The 24,916-nt window shown below is 42.1% G+C and overlaps 1 protein-coding gene across 1 annotated transcript in view; it reads right to left on the reverse strand.

The window, feature by feature from the left end:
- psmd1 (proteasome 26S subunit, non-ATPase 1) overlaps positions 1–24,916 on the reverse strand; it is a 134,605-nt gene that overhangs the window by 4,224 nt on the left and 105,465 nt on the right. The window contains exons 19-22 of the mRNA XM_003226960.4: positions 22,883–22,985; positions 13,629–13,798; positions 11,322–11,414; positions 9,023–9,115 (exon numbers count right to left, since the gene is read on the reverse strand). Of these exons, the coding sequence (XP_003227008.1) occupies positions 9,023–9,115; positions 11,322–11,414; positions 13,629–13,798; positions 22,883–22,985 (459 nt within the window). The remainder of the gene's footprint in view (positions 1–9,022; positions 9,116–11,321; positions 11,415–13,628; positions 13,799–22,882; positions 22,986–24,916) is intronic.

Raw genomic sequence — 24,916 nt, forward strand, 5'->3', positions numbered from 1 at the left:
TTCTGGTTGAACCTTTCCCACATTCCTCCCTTTCTCTGCCTCATGTACAGCCAGTCTGCTCCTAAGGCACATAGACTGCACGTGGCGACCAGGAGTGCAGCACCAACAGCAATGGAGAAACATGTGGGCACAAGGCTGTTGTCATTCCATATGAGCACACTGTCCAGGTGCTCTCTCTATAACTGCAATTTAAAAAATTAAAATAAAAGAGTGGAAGGGATGCCTAATGGGTCGCAATACAAGCTGAGATCCCACTTTATGTGTACAATAAGTCTACACTCCTGCAGTTAGGCAGCTGCAGTAGGCCACTCTTCTGCTGAATACGCACAATGTGCAACCAGTGAAACATGTACAAAAGAGACTAATGCTTCCGCAATCCCAGTGAATCAAGTGGTACATCGAAGGCACAGAGGAGCAGTTACTCTTTATTTATTTGTTTAGGTAATTAATTTCTACAATATAGGTATAATTATAGTATGGAATTCTCATAAACAACTGCCAGGTGTTCTTTTAATAGCCTAGGATGTAGTTCATCAGGCCTTGGAGAGTTGGGTTCATTTACAGCGACCAGGTATTGCTGTCCTACCTTTTCTCCTCTGCTGTGCTCTATTTCCCTTAATGCACCACCAATTATGCACCATATAAGGACTTGCAACAGCATGTAGAGCAGTTACACCTTTTCCCTTACATTTCTTTTTTCCCTTACATTTCTGCCTACTGAAAGTATCGCAGTTTTGTGAGTTACAGCCAAGCTCTCTAATCGGTTCATTTTGGATTTGGATCTGTCCTCTGAAGTATTTTTGAGAAACCAATGTTGACTTTTAGTTATCACACCCTTTCTTTCTAAGTGTTGACAGGCTGTGTGTTTAATGATCTAATTTAGAATCTTTTCTAGTCTTGATGTCAGGCTGACTGTGTGTAATTGTTTGGGTCCTCTTTTTCCCTCTTTTTGGAGATGGGGACAACATCTGTCCTTTTCCAGTCTGTTGGAACTACTCCAGTTCTCCAGTAATTCTCAAAAACTATTGCCAGTTGTTTTTTTCTAATAACCGTGAATGTAATTCAGAAGGCCTTGGGAGTGTAGAATCCACTTACAGTGTCCAGGTATTGCTGTCCTACCTTTCCCCCTCTGCTGTGTTGTATTTCCTCTATTGCAACATCTGCTCCATTTTCCCCTTGAGCACCAGTTATCCTTTGGGAGAAGACTGAGGAAAAGAAGGTGTTGGGAAGTTCTGCCTTTTCTCTGTCCCATTAGCATTTTACCATCTTGTCTAAACAAGAGCTCTACCATTTCAGGTGTGTGTGTGTGTATGTGTGTGTGTTATAGTCCTTTTTGTTGATTTTAGCCTCTCTAGCAAGCCTAAGCCTCTTCTGAGCCTGTCTTTTCCTTTACAATTGCTATAGATATGTTTGAATGCGTCTTTATTAAGTTCTAGCTTTTTTCACATTCTTGCATATATCCTTTTTAAATCTTAGCTCAGTTGAAAGTTCTTTAGACATCCATTCTGGTTTACAAGTTTTCTTCATCATTGGAACCATATGTGCCTTTAATATATGACTTTTAAGAAATTCCCATCCATCATGAAGTCTCTTATTATTCTGTTAATGTAAGATTAGTGTAATGTGAATGTTTAAATGCTTGTGAATGTAACCTGATCGCATCAGCAGAGAGTGTATTGACACTGAAAGGGTTAATCAGTCAAGCCGCTAATGAACTGTGAAGATGTGACCCTGAGTGTGCCTGGAACGTGTAGGGAGGATTCAGAGATAAGATTTCGTTTGTTCCTTTTACTTCAGTGTCTTTTGTCTTGTTTCTGTCTGTTAGGTTGGATGTCAATGCTAGTGTGTGCTGTATATTTGCTCTACTCAGTAAAGCTATATGTTTGCTTTTACTGAAGTCTCAAAGTGTCCATTCTTCTGTGCTCTAAAGCTTCAAAGCTTCTGTCACACTCTGACATATTCCTGGCCAGGGAATCACACCTAGTATTCGTCCAGGTCGTCCTATAACATTTGAGCTATTATCTCCAGCATATGATGAGGTTCTGCCCTCCCTCTCCCATTGCTGCCATCTTTACAGACAGTTTTAGAGCCCAGAAATTGAATGTGGCCTGGACCACATAAAATTATGGTTGGCATCCAGTTGGTTTTTATGGACATGCAAGTTCCCTCTCTAAAGCTGTCTCCAAAGATAATAGCAAGGAGAAACTAGCTGACATTGTCTTTTGAGGATGACTCCAACTACTTCAGATTGTGATGCAAACCTTTTTGTTTAAATACCTCGAGGTCTGTGTCATGCTTTCTCTCCTACTTCTTCTCATATATGCCACTTATTCTGACAGGCAGCTTTGCATTCCCTAAGAGTCGGGAAGGAGAAGCAGAATCTGTATCATCATGGCCATCCAGCCAGAACCAAACCCATAAGAAGATCAGGATAGATGGTGCAGCTGAGAAATGGGAGACAAGGAGGCTCTGAGGTTTGAGTTTTCCATCCGCCATGAACTCATTGAGAGGCTTTAGAGCAATCATAAACTTAGCCTCAACACTTTAGTGATATCAGTATCTGGCTCTGTTCACTGAGCTTGGAAAGGTTTCTTTTTTGGAGTACAAATCCTGATAGTTATAGTCCAAAAGCAAGCACTGAGGGGGTTATGTGGGAGCAAAAGCACTTCCAGGTCTTCCTAAGTGCCACAATTTCTACCTCTCTATTCCAAAACTACCCGTATTTACTCGAGTCTAATGCACCATCAAATCTAATGCACAACTCAATTTTCAAAACTCTGAAACAAAAAAGGTATTTGCTGACAAATATAATGTGCAATGGCAAAAGGTTCACTCTTTGTAATATGATCATTATAGGTGCTGCATGCTTAGGATTCCTTCTTTAAAAACAAAGGTGTTACACTAAAGCTTCTATCAATGGAAAATAAAACATTGGGGTGCATCTATTCTGTAGAATGAATACATTTTAACTGCCTTTGTTCAGTGCTATGGAGTCATGGTGGCTGTGGTTTTACACAGTCTTGGTCCTTCTCCACCAAAAATCCTAGAGCTTCACCAAACTACAAAGGAGTCGCAGTGGTGCAATGGGTTAAACTCTTGTGCTGGATGAACTGCTCACCTGAAGATATGAAGGTCGGCGGCTCAAATCCGCAAGACGGGGTGAGTTCCAGTCTGTCAGCCCCAGCTTCCCATGTGGGGACATGAGAGAAGCCTCACACAGGATGGTAACACATCTGGGCATCCCCTGGGCAACATCTCTGTTGACGGCCGATTCTCTCACACCAGAAGCAACATGCAGCATATTCTAAATTCGCTTCTGACACAATTTAAAAAACCAAACTACAAATCCCAGTATTGCATAGCATTGAGTCCTAGCCACTAAATTAGAAATAGGGTCCTTCAAATAGGAGCTCCTGAAGCAAATTCCCCAATTGCTTTAGCTCAGCACTAAAATTACTGTACAGTAGTCTGTCACTTATCCAAGATAAACGGGCCAGCAGAAGGTTGGATAAGCAAAAATGTTGGATGATAAGGAGGGATTAAGAAAAGGCCTATTAAACATCAAATGACATTAGGATTTTACAAATTAAGCACCAAAACATCATGTTTTGAAACAAATCATCAGAAAAAGCAGTTCAATACACAGTAACACTCTGTAGTAACTACTGTATTTACGAATTTAGCACCAAAACATTGACTTTAAAAAATTGGCTACTAACAAATTGACTACAAATAAAGATAGAATTGCATAAAATGAACTTACAGCAACAACATTTTCGGAAATTAAATCCCTAAAAGGTCAGTCCTTGCTGCCTAGAGAAACAGCTGTGGATCCAGGCAGGAGGCAAACTGTGTTGGATAATCCAGAACGTTGGATAAGTGAATGTTGGATAAGTGAGACTCTACTGTATTATGCAAATCTAATGCACACCCTAATTTTGGCAAGGTGATTTAGCCAAAAAAGGAGAGCGTTAAGATTCAAGCAAATACAGTATATATTACCCCTACTGACTTCATCTCCTGTCCTAAGTGCCAGCTGTAGGTCTCAATGGGCTCACAGGCAAGAGATAGAATCATAGAATCATAGAATAGTAGAGTTGGAAGAGACCTCACGGGCCATCCAGTCCAACCCCCTGCTAAGAAGCAGGAAATCGCATTCAAAGCACCCCCGACAGATGGCCATCCAGCCTCTGCTTAAAAGCCTCCAAGGAAGGAGCCTCCACCACAGTCCGGGGGAGAGAGTTCCACTGCTGAACAGCCTTTCTCACAGTGAGGAAGTTCTTCCTAATGTTCAGGTGGAATCTCCTTTCCTGTAGTTTGAAGCCGTTGTTCCCTTGCGTCCTAGTCTGCAGGGCAGCAGAAAACAAGCTTGCTCCCTCCTCCCTATGACTTCCCCTCACATATTTGTACATGGCTATCATGTCTCCTCTCAGCCTTCTCTTCTGCAGGCTAAACATGCCCAGTTCTTTAAGCTGCTCCTCATAGGGCTTGTTCTCCAGACCTTTGATCATTTTAGTCGCCCTCCTCTGGACACATTCCAGCTTGTCAACATCTGTGATTCCAGGTGTGGTCTGACCAAGGCAGAATTGAATAAGGGGTAGCATGACTTCCCTGGATCTAGATGCTATTCCCCTATTGATGTAGGACAGAATCCCATTGGCTTTCTTAGCAGCCGCATCACATTGCTGGCTCATGTTTAACTTGTTGTCCACGAGGACTCCAAGATCTTTTTCACATGTACTGTTGTCTAGCCAGGCATCGTCCCCCATTCTGTATCTTTGATTTCCATTCTTTCTGCCGAAATGAAGTATCTTGTATTTGTCCCTGTTGAGCTTCATTTTGTTAGTTTCGGCCCATCTCTCTAGTCTGTCCAGATCGTTTTGAATTCTGCTCCTGTCTTCTGGAGTGTTAGCTATCCCTCCCAGTTTTGTGTCGTCTGCAAACTTGATGATCGTGCCTTCTAACCCTTCGTCTAAGTCGTTAATAAAGATGTTGAACAGAACCGGGCCCAGGACGGAGCCCTGCTTGTGGCACTCCACTCGTGACTTCTTTCCAAGATGAAGACGACGCATTGGTGAGAATCACCCTTTGGGTTCGTTCGCTTAGCCAATTACAGATCCACCTAACCATAATTTTGTCTATCCTACATTTTACTAGTTTGTTTGCCAGAAGGTCGTGGGGGACTTTGTCGAAGGCCTTACTGAAATCCAGGTACGCTACATCCACAGCATTCCCTGTATCGACCCAACTCGTAACTCTATCGAAAAAAGAGATCAGATTAGTCTGGCATGACTTGTTTTTGGTAAATCCGTGTTGACTATTAGCAATGACTGCATTTGTTTCTAAGTGTTTGCAGATCTTCAGTGTCCCTTTTCTTCAGACTGTTATGACTGTTTCTCTGATCCAATCCTATAATTCTGCCCCCAAACTACTGTTCAAAACTGCCCTTGTTTGTTTGTGGCCATTTCCTTGCTTCTTTTTTCAGCGAGGGTCAAGGGTGTGGTGTTTTGTTTGAACTGTGGGGTTTCTGTGGGCCCCAAAGTGGGGCCGGAGACTGGGAGGAACAAACCAGGGCCAGGAACCGAGAGCAGGGCTGGCGCTGCCATAGCGGATCCTCTGTCTCCCGCTCCACGCCTGACGGATTCCAGACACCACAGTCGGCCGCTGCAAATCAGATCGCTTCCTGCGTGTGAGGCGAAACAGGAAGAAGGGCTCCTGGGATAAACGGCTTCGGCTCAGATCCGACCGTGTCATTGCTGGAAGCACTGAATTCATTCTGAGACAGCCAGCTTCAGAGGAAGTCAGAATAAGCAATCCCAAAATCATCTTCTCTCAATTGTAAATCTCATTTAGTGCTGACTCAGAATGCAGAGTCATCATCCTTAAAAACAAACCAGCAGCTAAAGGTAAGATTTCTCTACCTTTGCCTCAATGTCAAAGCAAACTTTTTATATAGGAGGCAAATGAATGCAGGAGATGGCAGATTTATTACTCATGAAAGAAGCTGCTCATTCGGTAAGCCTGTGGGAAAGGGCTCCTTCGCTGTGAGGCATAAAAATAGTTGGAATTTCAGTACAAAATTAGATGGAATGAATCGTACCATGACAAGACGTCAGTATGATCGCCCTAAAAGAAGTAACGTTAGGAAGGGATACAAAAAGCAGATGAGTAACAACTCTAATAGGACAGACTGAACATTCACCCCACAAAAGGGCCAATCCTATCACTGAAATGTAACCTGGAAAGAAAAAAGAAAATGGAATTGTGTACAGAACCTGAAAAGTCTATCAGGTATTCAAATCCCACTGCAAAGATGTCAATATCAAGAGAGGTTCTAGAATACATAATTAAGCAGCCAGTCTATGTGCACTTGAAAAGGAATGTTGTTATTGTTGTTGTTTTGTTGTTGTTATATTTACATTGTGCTTTTGATCTACCTGGGCTGGACTGGGCTTGTCCCCGTGTGAGCCGCTCCGAGTCCCCACGGAGAGATGGTGGCGGCATACAAAAATAAAGGTATTATTATTATTATTATTATTATTATTATTATTATTATTATTATTATTATTATTACCTAAGGAGACCTAAAGCGGCTAACACTAAAAACCAATACTAAGAGCAAGTATGAGTTCCTCAAAAACAAGTCATGCCAAACTAATCTCATCTCTCTCTCTTTTATGTAAAAATTATAAATTTGGTGGAACAGAAGCATTGTGAATGCTGTGCATCTTGATTTCAATAAGGCTTTTACCAATTCTCATCACAGTCTCATCACAGAATTGTGTGCTAGACCAGGCATGGACAAACTTGGGCCCTTCTAGTGTTTTGGACTTCAAGTCCCACAATTCCTAACAGCCTACCAGCTGTTAGGAATTGTGGGAGCTAAAGTCCAAAACTCCTGGAGGGTCAATATTTGCCCATGCCTGTGCTAGACATTGTTACGGTTAGTTGGATTTGTGACTGGCTGACACACTGAGTCAATAGTTGCTTTTCCCCTTGAGAGAAAGGGACAAGTGGGGTGCCTCAGGTTCTGTCATGGACGCAGTAGTGTTGTCTAACATCATTATAAATGACTTCCGTGATGGAACGGAAGCCATGCTTATTTGCAAACGACACCAAATGAGGCAGAGGAGCGAATACCTCCGAGGACAGGATTAGAATTCCAAATTATCTTGACGGATTGGAGAACTGGGCCAAAACTAACAAAACGAATGTTAACAAAGATAAATAAATGTAAACTACCAGATTTAGGCAAAAAAATGAAATGCACATAGGATGTGTGCCACCAGGCTTGAAAAGGAGTCGATATGAAAAATATGTAGGGATCGGTATAGAGCACAAATTAAAAGCCAACAGTATGATGAGGAAGCCAAAAAAGCCAATGCATTTCAAGGTCAAGGGAAGTAGTAGTGACACTGTTCTGCTCGGATCAGATCTCACTTGTAGTATTGTATCCACCTCAGTTCAAGAACCATACTGATAAGCCAGAATGTGTCCAGACAACAGTGACCAATGTGTTAAATATTCTGGAAACCATGCCAAAATGACTTATGACTTAGGAACGACTTAGGGAGCTGGGTATGTTTAGCTTAGAGAAGACAAAAAAGTGACATGATAGCTATATTGATATATTAGAAGGGATGTCATGTAGAAGATGGAACCAGGATTAGGTTCTCCGAGGACTAGGGCCCCATCTACACTGACCATTTAATGCAGTTTGGGTTCAGCTTCAAAATTGCACAGCTGCACAATGCCATTATTTCAAAATAGAGCCCATGAGGGGCATCAGCACACTTTAGTGTAAACCACATCACACGGCAAAAGTGACTCAATAGAATATGAATCACAGTGCGGACACCCAAAGTACTCCACTGACATGCACATGCACTTTCTTGTGGAAGAGTTGGAAAGAAATGGCATTCTCTGCAGGTTCTGGAACTGGTTTGAGGCCATCTTCTGCGGTTGTCCAATCAAACTGGTTCAGCAGAAGTCAATCTGCTTTGCACAAGTGAAACCAGTTTCTAGTATTCCCGTTCAGAACTGACCTAAGTCAGAGGAGGTCAGTGCCAATGTGTCCGATTTTAATCCATTAAAATTAACAAGAAAAAAAGAACCTTCCAAAGCATTACTGTACAAGCTGTTCAACAGTGGAACAAACTGCCTCCAAGAGTAGTGGATTCTCCACGTTTGAGCATCTATAAGAAGACCTTGGACAGTTATCCTTCAAGAGAGCTGTAATTGTATATTTCTGGACTAGACTGTTCTTGGAGTCCTTTCAAATTCTTAAAATCCTATGTGTCTCCCTCCTAACATTTTGATGAGAGGCTGGAAGGGGTATGGTCTGCCAAGACTTTGGAGGAAGATGAAAAGGGACCCCGGACCCTCAAATGTGACCCACTCTGTCCTAGTCTTTTAAGGGCTTTTTAAAGGTTCACAACTAATAACTTTAGAGAGTTGAGGCTGGAAATCTGTATCACTGACCTTAGGCTTTTGAACTGGTAGCTGTAATGTGGAGCAATACAAATTTCTGAGCCATCTTTAAAGGCAGCCCTAAGTGGAGCACTTGACAGTAATCAAAACTGTAATAACAGGGATGAGTGACTGATGTCAGGTCTGTTTCTTCTTGCGAAATGTCAGCAGCTGGCAGAAGAACTAATCTTGGCAGGAAGAAGAACGGCTCTTGGCTGTTAGCACTGCTTCCAGGAGGAGCTTCAAGGAGGAGGAAATCCTGCCCCTGCTCCCAGAGGCCTTCAAGGTGCTTGCCAAGAGGTTGTCTTGTATGCCTTTCTTGGGTAATAGGACAGCGTTGATTTAATATAGTGATAATTTAATGGTGTTCCCCTGTTGACTGATACTGAGCAGGCTCCGAGATCATTATTAAATGCCTAAAGAACCACAGAGAGAGGAGCGAGATTGCTCAGTGCCAGAAGCTGGGTGGGATGACCTCATGGATCCCGCTTGTATTCTCAACCAGAGCATTCCTGGAAGATATCACAGAGGCGCTGAGAGGTTAGAGACTTACCACTTCCATTTTCTCCTCCTCCTTCTTCTCTTTTTCCTTTTCTTTCTCCTTCTTCTTAGCCTTTGCGGTGATTGACAGCACAGCAGTGGAAACCTGAGGCATCACAACAACAAAAAAGCCAATTAAGAGTGCTGAGAGGGACAGGCCATGGGGATGCTCAATTACAGCCGGATCAGGACAAGGAAAAGATGGGGCCAGGATGAGGCCACTGGCCTCGGAGGCAGACTTGCCCCAACAGGATTACTGAACTTGCTCACTTAAAATGTCTGCGCTTGTTTGGGCCATTGTACTTTCAAGTGCTCACTAATATCAACAACTAGAATTGCTATCATCATCATCATCACCATCATCTCACCTCTCCCTACCAACTGAAGGAGGAAATGACAGATTAAATTACAGAAGCAAATATACACATTAGAAACACAAATTAAAATATGTTTGCAGGAAAAAGGTTGGACTAGATGGCACCTAGGGCAATGATCGGCAAGCTTTTGCGCTTGGTGTGTCAAAATTCACCAAAAAACCTAGCATGACTTGGGTGGTGTGTCACTTTGAGAAAAAAACCACAATTTCACAATATGTATAGTTTAAATAACAAAAATGTATAATTGTAATATATAACTGTATTTAATAAATCAAAAACTATTTACAGTAGAATCTCACTTATCCAAGCTAAACGGGCCGGCAGAAGCTTGGATAAGCGAATATCTTGGATAATAAGGAGGGATTAAGGAAAAGCCTATTAAACATCAAATTAGATTATGGTTTTACAAATTAAGCACCAAAACATCATGTTATACAACAAATTTGACAGAAAAAGTAGTTCAATAGGCAGTAATGTTATGTTGTAATTACTGTATTTACGAATTTAGCACCAAAATATCATGATATATTGAAAATATTGACTACAAAAATGGCTTGGATTATCCAGAAGCTTGGATAAGCAAGGCTTGGATAAGTGAGACTCTACTGTACTACCATTATTTCCATGTACAACAATCTATGGTACCTCTTGCAGTTTCCACACTGATTTCTCTCTATTCTAGTTTTAATGTAGTCATGAATAATGAATAATATAATAATAATATAATAGTAATAATATGATAATATACTATAATAATAATAGAATATTAATAGAATGATATAATAATAATCTATCTATCTATATAAACGTAATGTGCATAATTCCCATGGAGTAAACAACAAAACCACTGGACTAAATCACACCAAATTTGGCCACAAAAGGCATTAGCCATCCAATCTGCATGCGGCAGCGTGTCAGCAAAAATGACTAGATGTGTCAATGCTGACACACGTGTCATAGGTTGGCCATCACTGACCTAGGGTCTTCTATGATGTTTGGAATGTGAGGGCCACTCATCAAGGATTCAGGGTTGGCTGCTTCCACTACCCATCATGCACACCCTTTTCCTGTAAGCATTGGTTTGGTTCTATGTAATGGATGCTCTCCTGTTAGTGACATACACAAGAGTAAATGGAATGCATGCTTGTGTATGTTTGGTTTCGGTCCCTGCAGGGCTTAGTATAGTTCTTCTCCTCCCTCTCCAACCATGAATGCCCACTTCTGTCTCACCCTTTCACTCTGGTCGCCTCCCTCCATGGTCATTCAATGGGGAGGGTCAGGGAAGCATTGGTCAGAAAAACTGCATCTCCACAGGCAGAAACAGTCCAATGACATCATTAGCTGAGACCTCCACTTGAGGTGCAAATGATGTCATAGTTCTGCTCCTGGCTACACAGATGTAACCAGACAGTGCCCTTCACTCTCCACTCTCTACTCGTGACTTGAAGGTTGGGTTGCTGACCTGAAGGCTGCCAGGTTTGAATTGCACCCGGGGAGAGCGTGGATGAGCTCCCTCTATCAGCTCCAGCTCCATGCAGGGACATGAGAGAAGCCTCCTACAAGGATGGTAAAAACATCAAAACATCGGGGCATCCCCTGGGCAACGTCCTTGCAGACAGCCAATTCTCTCACTCCAGAAGCAACTCAAGTTGCTCCTGACATGAAGAAAAAAAAACTCTCCACATGCCACTCAATGGCTGCTGTGGAGGAGGCTCAGCAGTGAGTCCTGGGGGGAAATGAGAGGAGAAACATACTATAATTCCCCCTTGGAACTTTAGGTTCCACTCAGCAAAACAGGGCCATATCTGAGTTTTTATCTTAGAACAGGGAGGTCAAACAACAACGAAAGGACTTTTTCTGTTGGCCTACAAAGCTCCAGCTGGTTGCAGAGTTTTTGTCAATGCCAGAGGCAAACCTTGCCAGTGGTAAACCCACCTTTTCCTTCTCCTTCTCCTTGGGCACCTCCAAAGGGGCTGGGTAGGCAAAGGTGGAGGGCTTGACGTTAGATCTGTATTGCACTTTGGGCATCTGCAAAAGGAAGACAGTTCGGAGGGTTAAGCGGCTTGAGACAGAACTCATGCGGCGTGTGCTTGTGGGGAGACGCATACAAATCACGTAAGACAGAAACGCTTCCTCCAGCACTCTCCGGAAGCGCTGGAGTCATCAGCAGGAGTGCGTGTTCCTCTGGAGCATCATTATTCCATTAGCAGGCAATTTAGCCTGGCGAGGCATCTTTGCTTTCTCTAGCTCCCGCACGGTACGGCCGGATTGTTTACTCTCTGTTTAGTTTCCTGGCTTTTTATATTTCAAGCTACGAACTGGACAAGCCAACTAGAAGTAAAGCAGGGTTGGGCACACAGAAAGCAATCAATTGGGCACCGGGCACCAAATTTGGTATCCTGAATATGCTAAGTTTAAAACACAAACCAAGGTCCTAGCCCTAATTTGTTGCAAAGACAATGCATAAAAGGGTGAAATAATTCTAAACTAAGCTTAGGAGGAACCGCACTGCTGCATGCAGCGTTCTGGATCTGCCACAATCTCATAAGCTTCACTTTGAGATTTTAATGTTCTTAAAACATACTTGGGGCACTTCAGTAAGCATAGATGTTTTGAGAACTGTGTTTTTCTCTTGGCAGAGTTTGGCTTTCAAACCATTTCCCCCTCCATCCTTCATAAGACCTGAAAGCAAAGCAAAGTGCCACGTGGAGACACAGAATTCTCGCAAGAAGGCAGGCTAGCCAGGTTTGTTAATACATTACAGGATTTTGCTCAAGATAATTGGCCCCATAACTGCCAGTAAGAAGAAGTTATGAAGGCCTGATTTATCTGTTACAAGGTTCAAGGCAGAGGACTGTATTTTGAAGGTGGTATTAAGTAAGCTATGCAAATGACTCGCTAACGTATCCAAAATAAATTATCTCTGCTCTCCAAGATGGCAAATCACTTATTCTCAATTGCCACTGAGGGAAACCACCTTCCATTGCTCAGGGTGGCAAAGCAAATAATTCTGGACTTTGCTCAGCATGCATTCCAACCTAGCTTTACTAGAGAGAAGTAAACTTTGCAACTGGGCCGGGCTGTGGCGCAGCTGGCTAGTAACCAGCTGCAATAAATCACTGCTGACCGAGAGGCTGCTGATCGTGAAGCTGGAAAAAAAATGGTTAAATGCCTCTGTGTCTGTCTATATATGTTGTTTGTCTGTTGGCATTAAATGTTTGCCATATATGTGTTCATTGTAATCTGCCCGGAGTCCCCTTCGGGGTGAGAAGGGCGAAATATAAATACTGTAAATAAATAAATAAATAAATAAACGTTACCTCAACTTGACTTTTTGAGTTATCTGCCTTGGACATGATGATTTGCAATTTTGTAATGTGACCGAGAAATGTCCCCCACAAAAACCCCAATATAGCTTTCCATAACTAGAAGCACAACATCCTCTTTGAGCAGGAAGTTGAAGAAGTTAACCTTTCTGAACACCAACGTGATGCTGTGCTTACTGCAGATGCACACAGGAACCAAACAGCATCTAAGCACTCCACATATTTGATTACAAAAGGTTATACAGAAGACATGGAGGTGGAGGAAGCCTCTAGGAATTGAGACTGGAACTTCCACACACAATAGATATGTCACTATGCTTGGCAATGAAGCCACAACTCCTGAAAGTGGAAATGCCAGGTACCTTGTTTCCCTGAAAATAAGACAGTGTCTTATATTAATTTTTGCTCCCGAAGATGTGCTAGGTCTTATTTTCAGGGGATGTCTTATTTTCCATGAAGAAGAATACACATTTATCGTTGAACAAAAAAATTGAACATTTATTTTATACTGTACAGTAGCTGTCATCACAAACCAGCATAACCAGAAAAACTGTGAATCCTATCAAGAATTTCTTGTTACTACCATTATTTCTATGTACAACAATCTATGATACATACATTTACCGATCCTACATTCTCTGGTGTTCTGTTTGGCAGACACTTTTCCAAACACAAACTTTTCTAGGTCTTACTTTTGAGGGAGGCCTTATATTTAGCAATTCAGCAAAACCTCTACTAGGTCTTATTTTCTGAGGATGTCTTATTTTCGGGGAAACAGGGTAGAGGAAAAGAGTAATATTCCATGGTTACAAGATGACACAAGGCTGACCCAAAACCAATTGTTTGGCAAGATGTCCTGAACCAGAAACTGAATGAGTAGAAGTATCTTGACCATTTCAGTTCTCAGAGCACATACCTTGAGGTCCTTGTTCAGGCCGATGACACAGGTCGGGGTGAAAGCCAGGGACAAGAAGTGCGAGAGAGGAAACCAGAACCAGAACTGGGTGAAGACCAGCACTCCAACCACCGACGGCATGTGCGTGTGTCCGGTCCTCGACTGCAGCGAAATTGTGACATTATGGCCACCTAGGAAACAAAAGAGGCAGGGGTTATTCTTATTAAGAACAGCTCCAAGGAACTGCGAGGTTTCACATACACTGCCTTCAAAGCTGTTAAGAGTTGGGAATAAGGTGGCTAAGAAGCATGCAGTGATAAGAATTCATTCTCCTTACTCTTTTCTTTTTATGAAAATCCATCAACTCAACAAACTTATTCACACTTTCTCTACATGCTCTTTTTTTTTTGGGTATACATCTCAAATCCTGTCTTGCTACTACTTTTTCACAGAGTTAGAAGCAAAATTATGTCTCAATTTTTTCTCATTTGTCCACCTGCAAATCCTAGATCTTCTGCCATTTCACAAATCCTTTAAAAGTTTAAGGCAGGCATGGGCAAACTTGGGCCCTCCAGGTGTTTTGGACTCCAACTTCCACAATTCCTAACAGCCTACCGGCTGTTAGGAATTGTGGAAGTTGAAGTCCAAAACACCTGGAGGGCCCAAGTTTGCCCAGGCCTGGTCTAAAGGGAATAAGTCCTTAAGGGTTCATAGTCCTCACCTCCCAGAAGCAGCTTCAAAATTTGCTTCAATCTCCTTATGAACTATAAATCTCACCAGTGGAATTAATCCTGCCGGATATCCAAACGCTGCCACAATTTCATCCACACAAGACAGAGATCAAGTGAAGCTGTCAAGCTGATGCAATGCAGAAGCTCCTAGCTAAAGCCAAATGAAAGAGGTTGGCTCACAAAGAGTGAAAGATCTGCCACTCTTCAACCAGTTTGGCCAAAGTGGAAACGTGGTCACTGGCTGTCACTGGTATGTTCAGGAACCAGGGTCAGTGGTTTTCAACCTAGAGCAGTGATGGGCAACCTTTTGCACTTGGTGTGTCAAAATTCACCAAAAAACCTAGCATGATTTGGGTGATGCACTTTGAGGGGGAAAAAACCATAATTTCGCAATATGTATAGTTTAAATAACTAAAATAAATAATTGTAATATATAACTGTATTTAATAAATCAAAAACTATTTACTACCATTATTTCCATGTACAAACCATCTATGGTACCTCTTGCAGTTTCCACACTGATTTCTCTCTATTCTAGTTTCAATGTAGTCATGAATAATACAATAATAATAATAATAATAATAATAATAATAATAATGGTAATAATATAATGGTAATAATATGATAGTATACTACAATAATAATAGAATGCTATAATTAATTATATACACATACACACACACACACACACACATACACACACACACACACACACACACACACACACAGTAGAGTCTCACTTATCCAAGCTAAACGGGCTGGCAGAAGCTTGGATAAGCGAATATCTTGGATGATAAGGAGGGATTAAGGAAAAGCCTACTAAACATCAAATTAGGTTATGATTTTACAAATTAAGCACCAAAACTTCATGTTACACAACAAATTTGACAGAAAAAGTAGTTTAATACGCAGTAATGTTATGTTGTAATTACTGTATTTACAAATTTAGCACCAAAATATCACGATATATTGAAAACATTGACTATAAAAATGGCTTGGATTATCTAGAGGCTTGGATAAGCGAGGCTTGGATTAATGAGACTCTACTGTATGTGTGTGTGTGTGTATATATATATAAATGTAATGTGCATAATTCCCATGGAGTAAACAACAAAACCACTGGACCAAATCACACCAAATTTGGCCACAAAAGACATAGTCATCCAATCAATCTGCATGCGGCAGCGTGTCAGCAAAAATGGCTAGGCGTGTCAGTGCTGATACGCGTGTCACAGGTTGGCCATCACTGACCTAGGGTCCCCAGATGTTTTTGGCCTTCAACTCCCAGAAATCCTAACAGCTAGAAAACTGGCTGGGATTTCTGGAAGTTGTAGGCCAAAAATATCTGGGGATCCCAGGTTGAAAACCACTGGTTTAGGTCACTTCCACGGGATAATTAAATGTATTGTGTTGTACTGTTATTAGTGTCTTTTTAAGAGGGATAAAATGGGATAGAAACAACAACAACAACAACAGGCCCACAAAGCACCACTCAGCCACAAACAGGGGATTCTCTCTGTGTTGTAGCGCACCCTCTCCCTCCGCTCTCATGCTCTCTCCTGTCAGGAGATCCTTCAGACGTCTTTCCGCATGCCGAGCACCCACGGCTGAAGCCAATCCCGACTTAGGTTTATACAACTTTTGGAATTTTATTTTTCAACATTTACCCTTAAGACAGAGACTGCCTGAAATCTGGCATTCCTTGAGCAGCTGACTTCATCCCTGAAGTATTGCATTCTCCCTGTTACTGTTTTTGTTCTCCAGGCATGACATCCTCTCTTTCTCTTGGCTCATCTCCTTCTCTGGGCTTCTGGGAGGCCAGGAAGGTGTGAGATCTTGCACTGTGTGGCTCCTCTTCTCAGAAAAATTCTCTTTTGAAGTCAAACTTCAGGGACATGGGCTGAAACTTTATGTCATTTCAATAACAAACACACACACTTCTCCCCATGATTCTTATCTTCTTTTCTTTCAAGATTCACTTATGCTCAGCTACCAATGACAAACATTTCTAGCACATTTAAACCAGAACCCAACTGTTTACTGAATACTGATAAACACAATCAGTTAGGAAAAAGCAGAAATAGGAACAGCTTGTTTGTCTTCTCATTTGCTCCTTGCATCCAAGCTGTTGCTAAATCATGGGTCTTCTCCTTATGCAATGTTGTAGAAATCCAACATTCTTCCTTTGCTCTATTTCTAATTCACACACTTGTTTTCTTCGTTCTCCTTCTCTCAGGCCTGCTGTGGTCAAGGGTTGTGGCTTTACAGGAGTTCAAAGCAGAACACTACCAAGCTCTGTGAAAACTAGAGATGCCAAAATTCCTCCCCTGTCACTTAAATTATGTGTTGGTTTGCTTCCATTTAGAATCATAGAATCATAGAATCATAGAATAGTAGAGCTGGAAGAGACCTCATGGGCCATCCAGTCCAACCCCCTGCCAAGAAGCAGGAAGTCGCATTCAAAGCACCCCCGACAGATGGCCATCCATCCTCTGCTTAAAAGCCTCCAAGGAAGGAGCCTCCACCACAGTCCGGGGGAGAGAGTTCCACTGTCGAACAGCCCTTCTCACTGTGAGGAAGTTCTTCCTGATGTTCAGGTGGAATCTCCTTTCCTGTAGTTTGAAGCCCTTGTTCCATTGCGTCCTAGTCTGCAGGGCAGCAGAAAACAAGCTTGCTCCCTCCTCCCTATGACTTCCCTTCACGTATTTGTACATGGCTATCATGTCTCCTCTCAGCCTTCTCTTCTGCAGGCTAAACATGCCCAGCTCTTTAAGCCGCTCCTCATAGGGCTTGTTCTCCAGACCCTGGATCATTTTAGTCGCCCTCCTCTGGACGCTTTCCAGCTTGTCAACATCTCCCTTCAACTGTGGTGCCCAGAATTGGACACAGTGTGATTCCAGGTGTGGTCTGACCAAGGCAGAATAGAGGGGCAGCATAACTTCCCTGGATCTAGACGCTATTCCCCTATTGATGCAGGACAGAATCCCATTGGCTTTTTTAGCTGCTGCATCACATTGTTGGCTCATGTTTAACTTCTTGTCCACGAGGACTCCAAGGTCTTTTTCGCACACACTGCTGTCAAGCCAGGCATCGTCCCCCATTCTGTATCTTTGATTTCCATTTTTTCTGCCGAAGTGAAGTATCTTGTATTTGTCCCTGTTGAACTTCATTTTGTGAGTTTCGGCCCATCTCTCTAGTCTGTCAAGATCGTTTTGAATTCTGCTCCTGTCTTCTGGAGTGTTAGCTATCCCTCCCAGTTTGGTGTCATCTGCAAACTTGATGATCGTGCCTTCTGACCCTTCGTCTAAGACGTTAATAAAGATGTTGAACAGAACCGGGCCCAGGACGGAGCCCTGCGGCACTCCACTTGTCACTTCTTTCCAGGATGAAGACGACGCATTGGTGAGCACCCTTTGGGTTCGTTCGCTTAGCCAATTGCAGATCCACCTAACCGTAGTTTTGTCTAGCCCACATTTTACTAGTTTGTTTGCCAGAAGGTCGTGGGGGACTTTGTCGAAGGCCTTACTGAAATCCAGGTAGGCTACATCCATGGCATTCCCTGTATCAACCAAACTCGTAACTCTATCGAAAAAAGAGATCAGATTAGTCTGGCATGACTTGTTTTAGGTAAATCCGTGTTGACTATTAGCAATGACCGCATTTGTTTCTAAGTGTTCGCAGACCACTTCCTTAATGATCTTTTCCAGAATCTTGCCTGGTATTTGGTTATTCATCAGCAGAGGAAGCCATTACAGCGGCCTCACCCCAATTATAACCTTAGGCCATGGATGGCAATTCTTCACCATCATCTCTGCTGTTCAGGGATGCTAGGAAGTACAGTGTTAGCATTGCTCCAAACAGCATGATTCCCATCCTTGTCTCTGGAAGTATATGTCTTGATGTAATATGGTTCCCATGGAGCCATTCGCCAGGAAAGGAAGAAGGCTGCTGAGTTGCTGGTTGTCGTTCTCTCACTGCTTGGAAGTATTAACCAAGTTTCTGTTGTTAATGGAAGGGAGCGGAAAGCTATCTATTACCTCAATGCACAATGGTTCAATTATTCAATTACAGCCACTCAGGCTTCTAATTGCTCTTTCCGTAACTTTCTGAGATGTGTCTATGTCTCTAAGCCCAATGAAACTATTGCTGTCATAATAATTCTTTATAGATAACTAGCTATGCCTGGCCACGCGTTGCTGTGCCGTTGTCTGGTAGTGTTGGTGAGAACTTGTTGAGGTAGTGGTGGTATTGAATGTCTGTTGTATGGTTGTCTTTATGTTTAGTATGCATTTGGTTGTTTGTGTACTGTGAAAGTGGTGAGGGTAGAGGGGGTTTATGTCCCTGTGTAGTATTGTATAGTATTTATACGTTGTCCATGTGTTGTGAATGCTTGGATTGTGTCCTGCTGCATAGTAGAAAGGGTTGGGCTGGATGGCCCTTAGGGGTCTCTCCAAACTCTTGTGCCTGTCCCCTGGGCTGAGTGCGTTGCTAGGAGCCCAAGTGGGCGGAGCTTATTTATTTATTATTTATTTACAGCATTTATATTCTGCCCTTCTCACCCCGAAGGGGACACATTACACATATAGGCAAACATTCAATGCCTTTTAACATAGAACAATTACAAACAAACATAGGCTCCAAGCGGGGCTCGAACTCATGACCTCCTGGTCAGAGTGATTCATTGCAGTTAATTGCACTGGCTTGCTCTCCCGCCTGCACCACAGCACCGGGCCCAGCTTAGCCCTCTAACTGGCAGCAATTGGATAAAAACAATTATTCCTCTCCCTCTAATTAAGACTTTATTTTTCTTTTCTTTTTGTTGTATCAACCTAGAGCCGTGGATGATGGGTTGTGTTGTCAAATTTTGAGGTTGGGGGGCCTGTAGTTTTGTTGTTTTGTCCGCTGCCCTGATGCCATCACTCTTTTATATATATAGACTAAGAGTAAAGGTTTTGAAGAACTCAGCTGGTTCTCATTCTATCCCTCAGAGAAGCTTGTTTGTTATCAGGAGAAAGTTAGAAGTCATTTTGCTCGTAACAATATAGGAACAAACCACAATGACAACCTCGAAGATGGAAAGTTAACCCAGTTTATCCAGGTAGCCAACAAATTAGGGTAGATGCGATTGCAGGATATGTGCAACTCAGTCTAATAAGTTGCAAACCCCATAAAATCTGGACAACAAAACTTATACATCTCTCCACAACGCTGATGTACCATTAAGCCATTAGTTTCTAACAGCTTGCAACAGTACAAAATAATTCAATTTCCAATTGTGTTTGAAAACATGCAAATGGGAGTGTGGGAGCAATGATATGCACAACATATGATTTTAATGTGACTTCGAAAAAGATTTTCTTGACGATTTCTGTTGCTCCTTGAAGGTGTATGCTTGCTTAAACACAAAAAGTTGCTGCCATAAATTTAGTAGAGCGGCCTTTGGCAAGTCAGTACATTCTAGTTTGCACTGTGAGCAATAATATAAGGACAAAAAATAATTTCCCACTTTACATGACTGTTAAAGTGATTACTTCTTCATTACTACCTCAGCCCTCCAACAAACTGTGATATCCAGATGTGTTGGATAATTATAATAATTATAATTGTAATCCATAGAATCTCTAGCTAGGTGAGGACAAAGATGGTAGAAATTGTTGCTAAGTATTATTTTCCAAACTGAACTTATGGCAACTCCATGAAGGAGATTTCCAAGAGCCTTGGTCATCAGCTGTCATTCTCAGGTCTTGCAAACTCAAGACTACGGCTTTCTTGATTAAATGATTCCATAGTCTGCACTTTTCTTACCGTTTCCCATTTTGCCAAGCACTGTTGTCTTTCCCGTCTTCTCACATATGTCCAAAGTACAACAGGCTTAGTTTTGTCATCTTTGTGTTGAGCAACAGTGTGTTAACCCTGATTTGCTCTAGGACTCACTTATTTTGCGCAGTCGGTAGCATCTGTAGAACTCTCTTCCAGCACCACTTTTCAAACAAGTTGATTCTTTCCCTATCAGCTTTCTTCTCTGTCCAGGTTTTTCATATCCATACATAGAAATCAGGAACTGTATGGCCTGGGTGATCCTGACTTTGGTATCTAAGAGAAGCCGCTCTATGTAAATACTAAATGGGAGGTAGTAACAAATCTGCCAGAGTCTAGTCTCCACTCCAGAAGCATTCCTCTGAATATAAGGAGCCAAGAAACTTATTTAAATTGCTAGCTTCAGTTACTTGGAAATGACGCCCCTCCATGAGTAACTGCAAATGCTTCATGACAGAGGTGATAAAGCAGTGGTTCCCAACCTGTGGTCCATGGACCACCTGTGGTCCCTAAAAACTAAAATATGGTCTGCGGCCTTACTGTTACTACACAGTTGCAACAAGAGTGACTGGTCTTGCAAAACCTTCTTTTAGTGCCGAAGCAACCAGGATTTTGGGAGGGAAGATTCTGACTACCCATGAAAGGCGTGACCACAAACCTCCTGACTGCTGCTTCTCCTCCTCCCTCCCGCCCCGAATGGAGCAGTTCCATGTGGTGCCTGGAAGCGAGGGCGCCTTGGTGTTTTTATTTTTAGGCCTGTTCCTGGGGTTATTTGGGATGCTGACTCAGAAAATTGCATTGGATAGACCACATCTGCTCTAGATTATTAAATATGGTTTTCTATGGGCGAGCAGATGGTGACTATTGGAAGGCATATGTTCTGTATCAGAAACTAGAGCTGATGTGGTCTATCCAATGCAATTTTCTGAATCAGCACCCCAAATAATCAAACCAAATCTAAAGTTGACCAAAAACGGATTCGTAATCCTTTTGGTACTAAGGTTGGAGAGGGGTCCCTGGTCAAAGTGGTCCCTGGTCAAAAGAAGATTGAGAACCACTGTGATAAAGGAACATGAGAATTCGGGGTGGATAAGACTAATAGGGCTAATTGTTTTATATATTACTAGAGTATATACCCCCAATATTGCCTGGGTGTCATTGGGACCACTGCCCGCCTGCTTTCTCCCTTATCCAGCTCTGAGACGGTTTATCTCACAATGTCTTTATGCATAATGGCTCTTTCCTTCCTTCCTCCATTTCCCTCATACAATGTCTCCCTCTCTATTCTCCTTCCCTTGCTTTCCTTCATACAACTTCCCAGTGACATCACAGTAGGTCACTTCATCTAACAGCCAACCCAGTGACATCGCAGAGGGCCATTTCACCTAGCACAACCATTGTAATACAAATATACAAACACTTAGAGAGAGAGAGAGTGAAAGTAACTAAATCTTGCAGAGTGTGTGGCCTTCGCTTTTGCCTGGATCAACAGAGACTCTGTCGGGTGACGTTCCCTTAATGAACTCTGCCTCTCTCCCAACAGCTTGCTCTTGAACAGGCGCCTGCTTGCTGCATGTCCCAGAATGCTTCATGCAAGAAGAATGCAAACTGGTCAGTTCCATTCCATTACACCACCTCTGCGGCAGACGGCATCATCCGGTCAGCAGATAAATTGATGATAACACATGCATTAGTGCATATCCATTTCACACTTTGCTTTAACCACACACAAAATGATGGATGCATTTACAGTTACATGCACCTCCTACGCTAGCACTGATACACAAAGGAGATATTACAGGTTCGCGCCTTTGCTTTTTCCTTTGCTAAAACAACCAAATGAAACCTCTCCCAAATCCATTTCTTCTCCCTGCCTGAAGCCACTCTTTTGGGGTATCTGCCGACGAGGCTGCTGATGAAAGATCGCCTGTTGCCAAAGTGTGTGCGAACAGGATAATTACACAGAATGTCCCTGTTTTTCTCTGCCTTTACTTACTTCATTTATCTAAAACAATCTAAACAGTAAAAATGGCTTTGAAAGCCTAAAAACATATGCAAACATTCAACAAGGTAAAAGACAGATTGGAGCCAGTTCACATACTTTCCCCTTCCTCTGCTGTTGTTCTGTCAAATTTTAGACTATAAGATCCCTAAGGCAGAGACTTATCCTCATACATTTCCAAGCATCATGCACACTAAAGCCAAAGAAAATGTTGTAATTATAGCATCCAGAGGCTGCAAGGTCATCTGTCAGGAATGCTTTGACTGAGTCATCCAATGTGGCAAGGATGGGGTTGGACTGGATGACCTTTGTGTCTCTTCCAACTAACTTTATGATTCAATTATGCTTATGATTCAAGCATGGATGCTTGTTAAAGCCTTACAAATGTTTGAACCTTTGCCTCCTGTTTTCAAATTGTTTGCTATGTTTTCATTCTGCTAAAGTTATTTTTACTGTTTTAAAACATTTCAGCATACTTAAATTGGTGTTTCTGTGATCTTGTGATACAGAGGAATAGAATAAATAATAGTAATTCTAAACACTTGGTGCAAATAGAGTGACAACAAAAGTCAGATCCGGTGTGAGAATTTAAGAGACGCATCTGGTTAAAAAGAATCTCAGGCTGTGTGCCAGTGTATGCTTAATGTATTAAGTCCGTTTGGTGAATAAATAAGATCGTTTTAGGGGCATTGAGTCCATGAATGCATCACTGCAGCAAACGTTACCTGCATCCAGTATGCCTTGGGCTAGGATGGCTCCAAACTTGGCCATGACGTCATCGTGTTTGTCATTAATGACTTTGGAGTAAAGCTGTCTGAACTGGCTGACCTGAAAAACAGAGAGAAAGATGCAATATGTAAATTTCAAACCCTGCTTCAGAAAACTAACACACCATGATGAAGTTAAGTAGAAGTCTCTGAAATCCAACCTGTGAAAAACACTTGTATAGTATTTTAAGGACACTGGTTTATGGCTGTCTAAGGAAAGGCTGCGCAAACACAGCAGAAAAAAACCCACACACACACTGTGCTTGCAACCCTTTGGACCCCGTTTTTCCAAATATAGAAGAATTTGGATAATCACCTGAGCAAGTATGTAATGTGGATCTGTAGAGACGACAATGGCGCAACATGTTTATGGGCAGCAGTACCAGCTTCCATACCCAGGAAAATGCTCAGGCTGCAGCCAATAAACCCAGCCAAGACATTTCGGTACAAGCGCAGAAAGTATGTTCCTACCGCAGGAAGCCATCCCTCCTGTTACTCAATTCTCCCTATAAATCATGCCGAATTATGGAAGCCACTAATATGATTCCTTCCTAAGCCAATTCCTCTGCATGTTTAGAATTGCTTTAGCATAATGAATGGTGCAGTGTTTCCGTAAAAGCTGCTGGTGAACGACAACAAGGAAGCTGCCTACACGCACACACACACTTCACTGCACTGGGAAATCAGGAAAATCTCTGGGGTAGGAGAAGATTCGCAAAGGGTCTCAGTGCTCTGATGACTGGCCTCACCATCTTCTCGGCCTCATTTCAGGGTTCGATATCTTCAAAAGGTTTTCAAGAGGAAAATGCAATCCTATGGGGGCGGAAGAGAAAGAAACAGCCTAGGATGCCTGGGATTGTGCGACAATTATCTTTAAAGATCCATCCAGTCTCTGTAACTTGTAGCCTTTCTTGTCTTCTATGAGATGGACTAAATCATGTCAACATTTTCCCTCGTGTCCCTGATTGCTTAGTAAAATAAAAGAGCCAACTATTGTGCCTGCATTAAAGGAGATCTGAAAGGAAATGCCTATGTTACATTTAAAAGATTGCCTCTAAACACTAAAAGTCATACATCTGAGCACCATCTATCCACCTAGGTATATATGCCCTGGACTAAACTCTTCATAAAGCAAAAGTGCAATTTATTACAAATAATAATGATGACACACATTCCTGATTATTTTAAAATGCACTAATATGGCAAATTTCTTTGTATTTTTATTTGTTCATACTAATGCATTGTGTGTTTTTCGGGCTGTATGGCCATGTTCCAGAAGTATTCTCTCCTGACATTTCGCCCACATCTATGGCAGGCATCCTCACAACCTCTGAAACATGGCCATACAGCCTGGAAAACACACAACCATCTTGTGATTCCGGACATGAAAGCCTTCAACAACACATGGAGAAAGGATTAATAAAGCATTATCATTATTCAGCTCTGCATCTTCTAGGGATCAATTTTCTCTTGTGCAAATTGCCCCTTTCCAAGCCAATTTTGTCTCGCTCCAGATTATGGAGCTTGTGGCTCTCCGGTTATTGTAAGATTATGGCTGTCTTGATGTTGTCTTCATCCCCTTTCTATCTTTTTTCCAGTCTGGGACTCAAGGTGATTTACATAGGCTGTAAAATTTGTATTGTGCAAAAATATGATTTAACGAATAAAAGTATTTTTAAAAACATCTAAAAGGAGGCAATCACAAAGGAAAACAGGAAATAAGCAATAGAGCATGTTCTAAAAGGCCTTTTCTCCATTGAGTCCCAAAAAGAGAGGTCTTTACCTGCCTATGAAAGGATGGTAGGTAGGCAGCCAACCTCTTTAGGAAGGAGCCCAGTATTTCAAGTTCCTCACGCCAAGCCTTAACTACTCACAACATTGTTGGTGTCTACTGTGTAATTCAGGATTCAGATGTTTCATTTTTAGATATCTAAAAAAATGCTAATATGCACTCTAACTTTTTTTAAGGAAGAGGCAAGGAAAGATACAGGC

This window comes from Anolis carolinensis, chromosome 3 (assembly GCF_035594765.1).
Source record: "Anolis carolinensis isolate JA03-04 chromosome 3, rAnoCar3.1.pri, whole genome shotgun sequence".
NCBI lineage: Eukaryota > Metazoa > Chordata > Lepidosauria > Squamata > Dactyloidae > Anolis > Anolis carolinensis.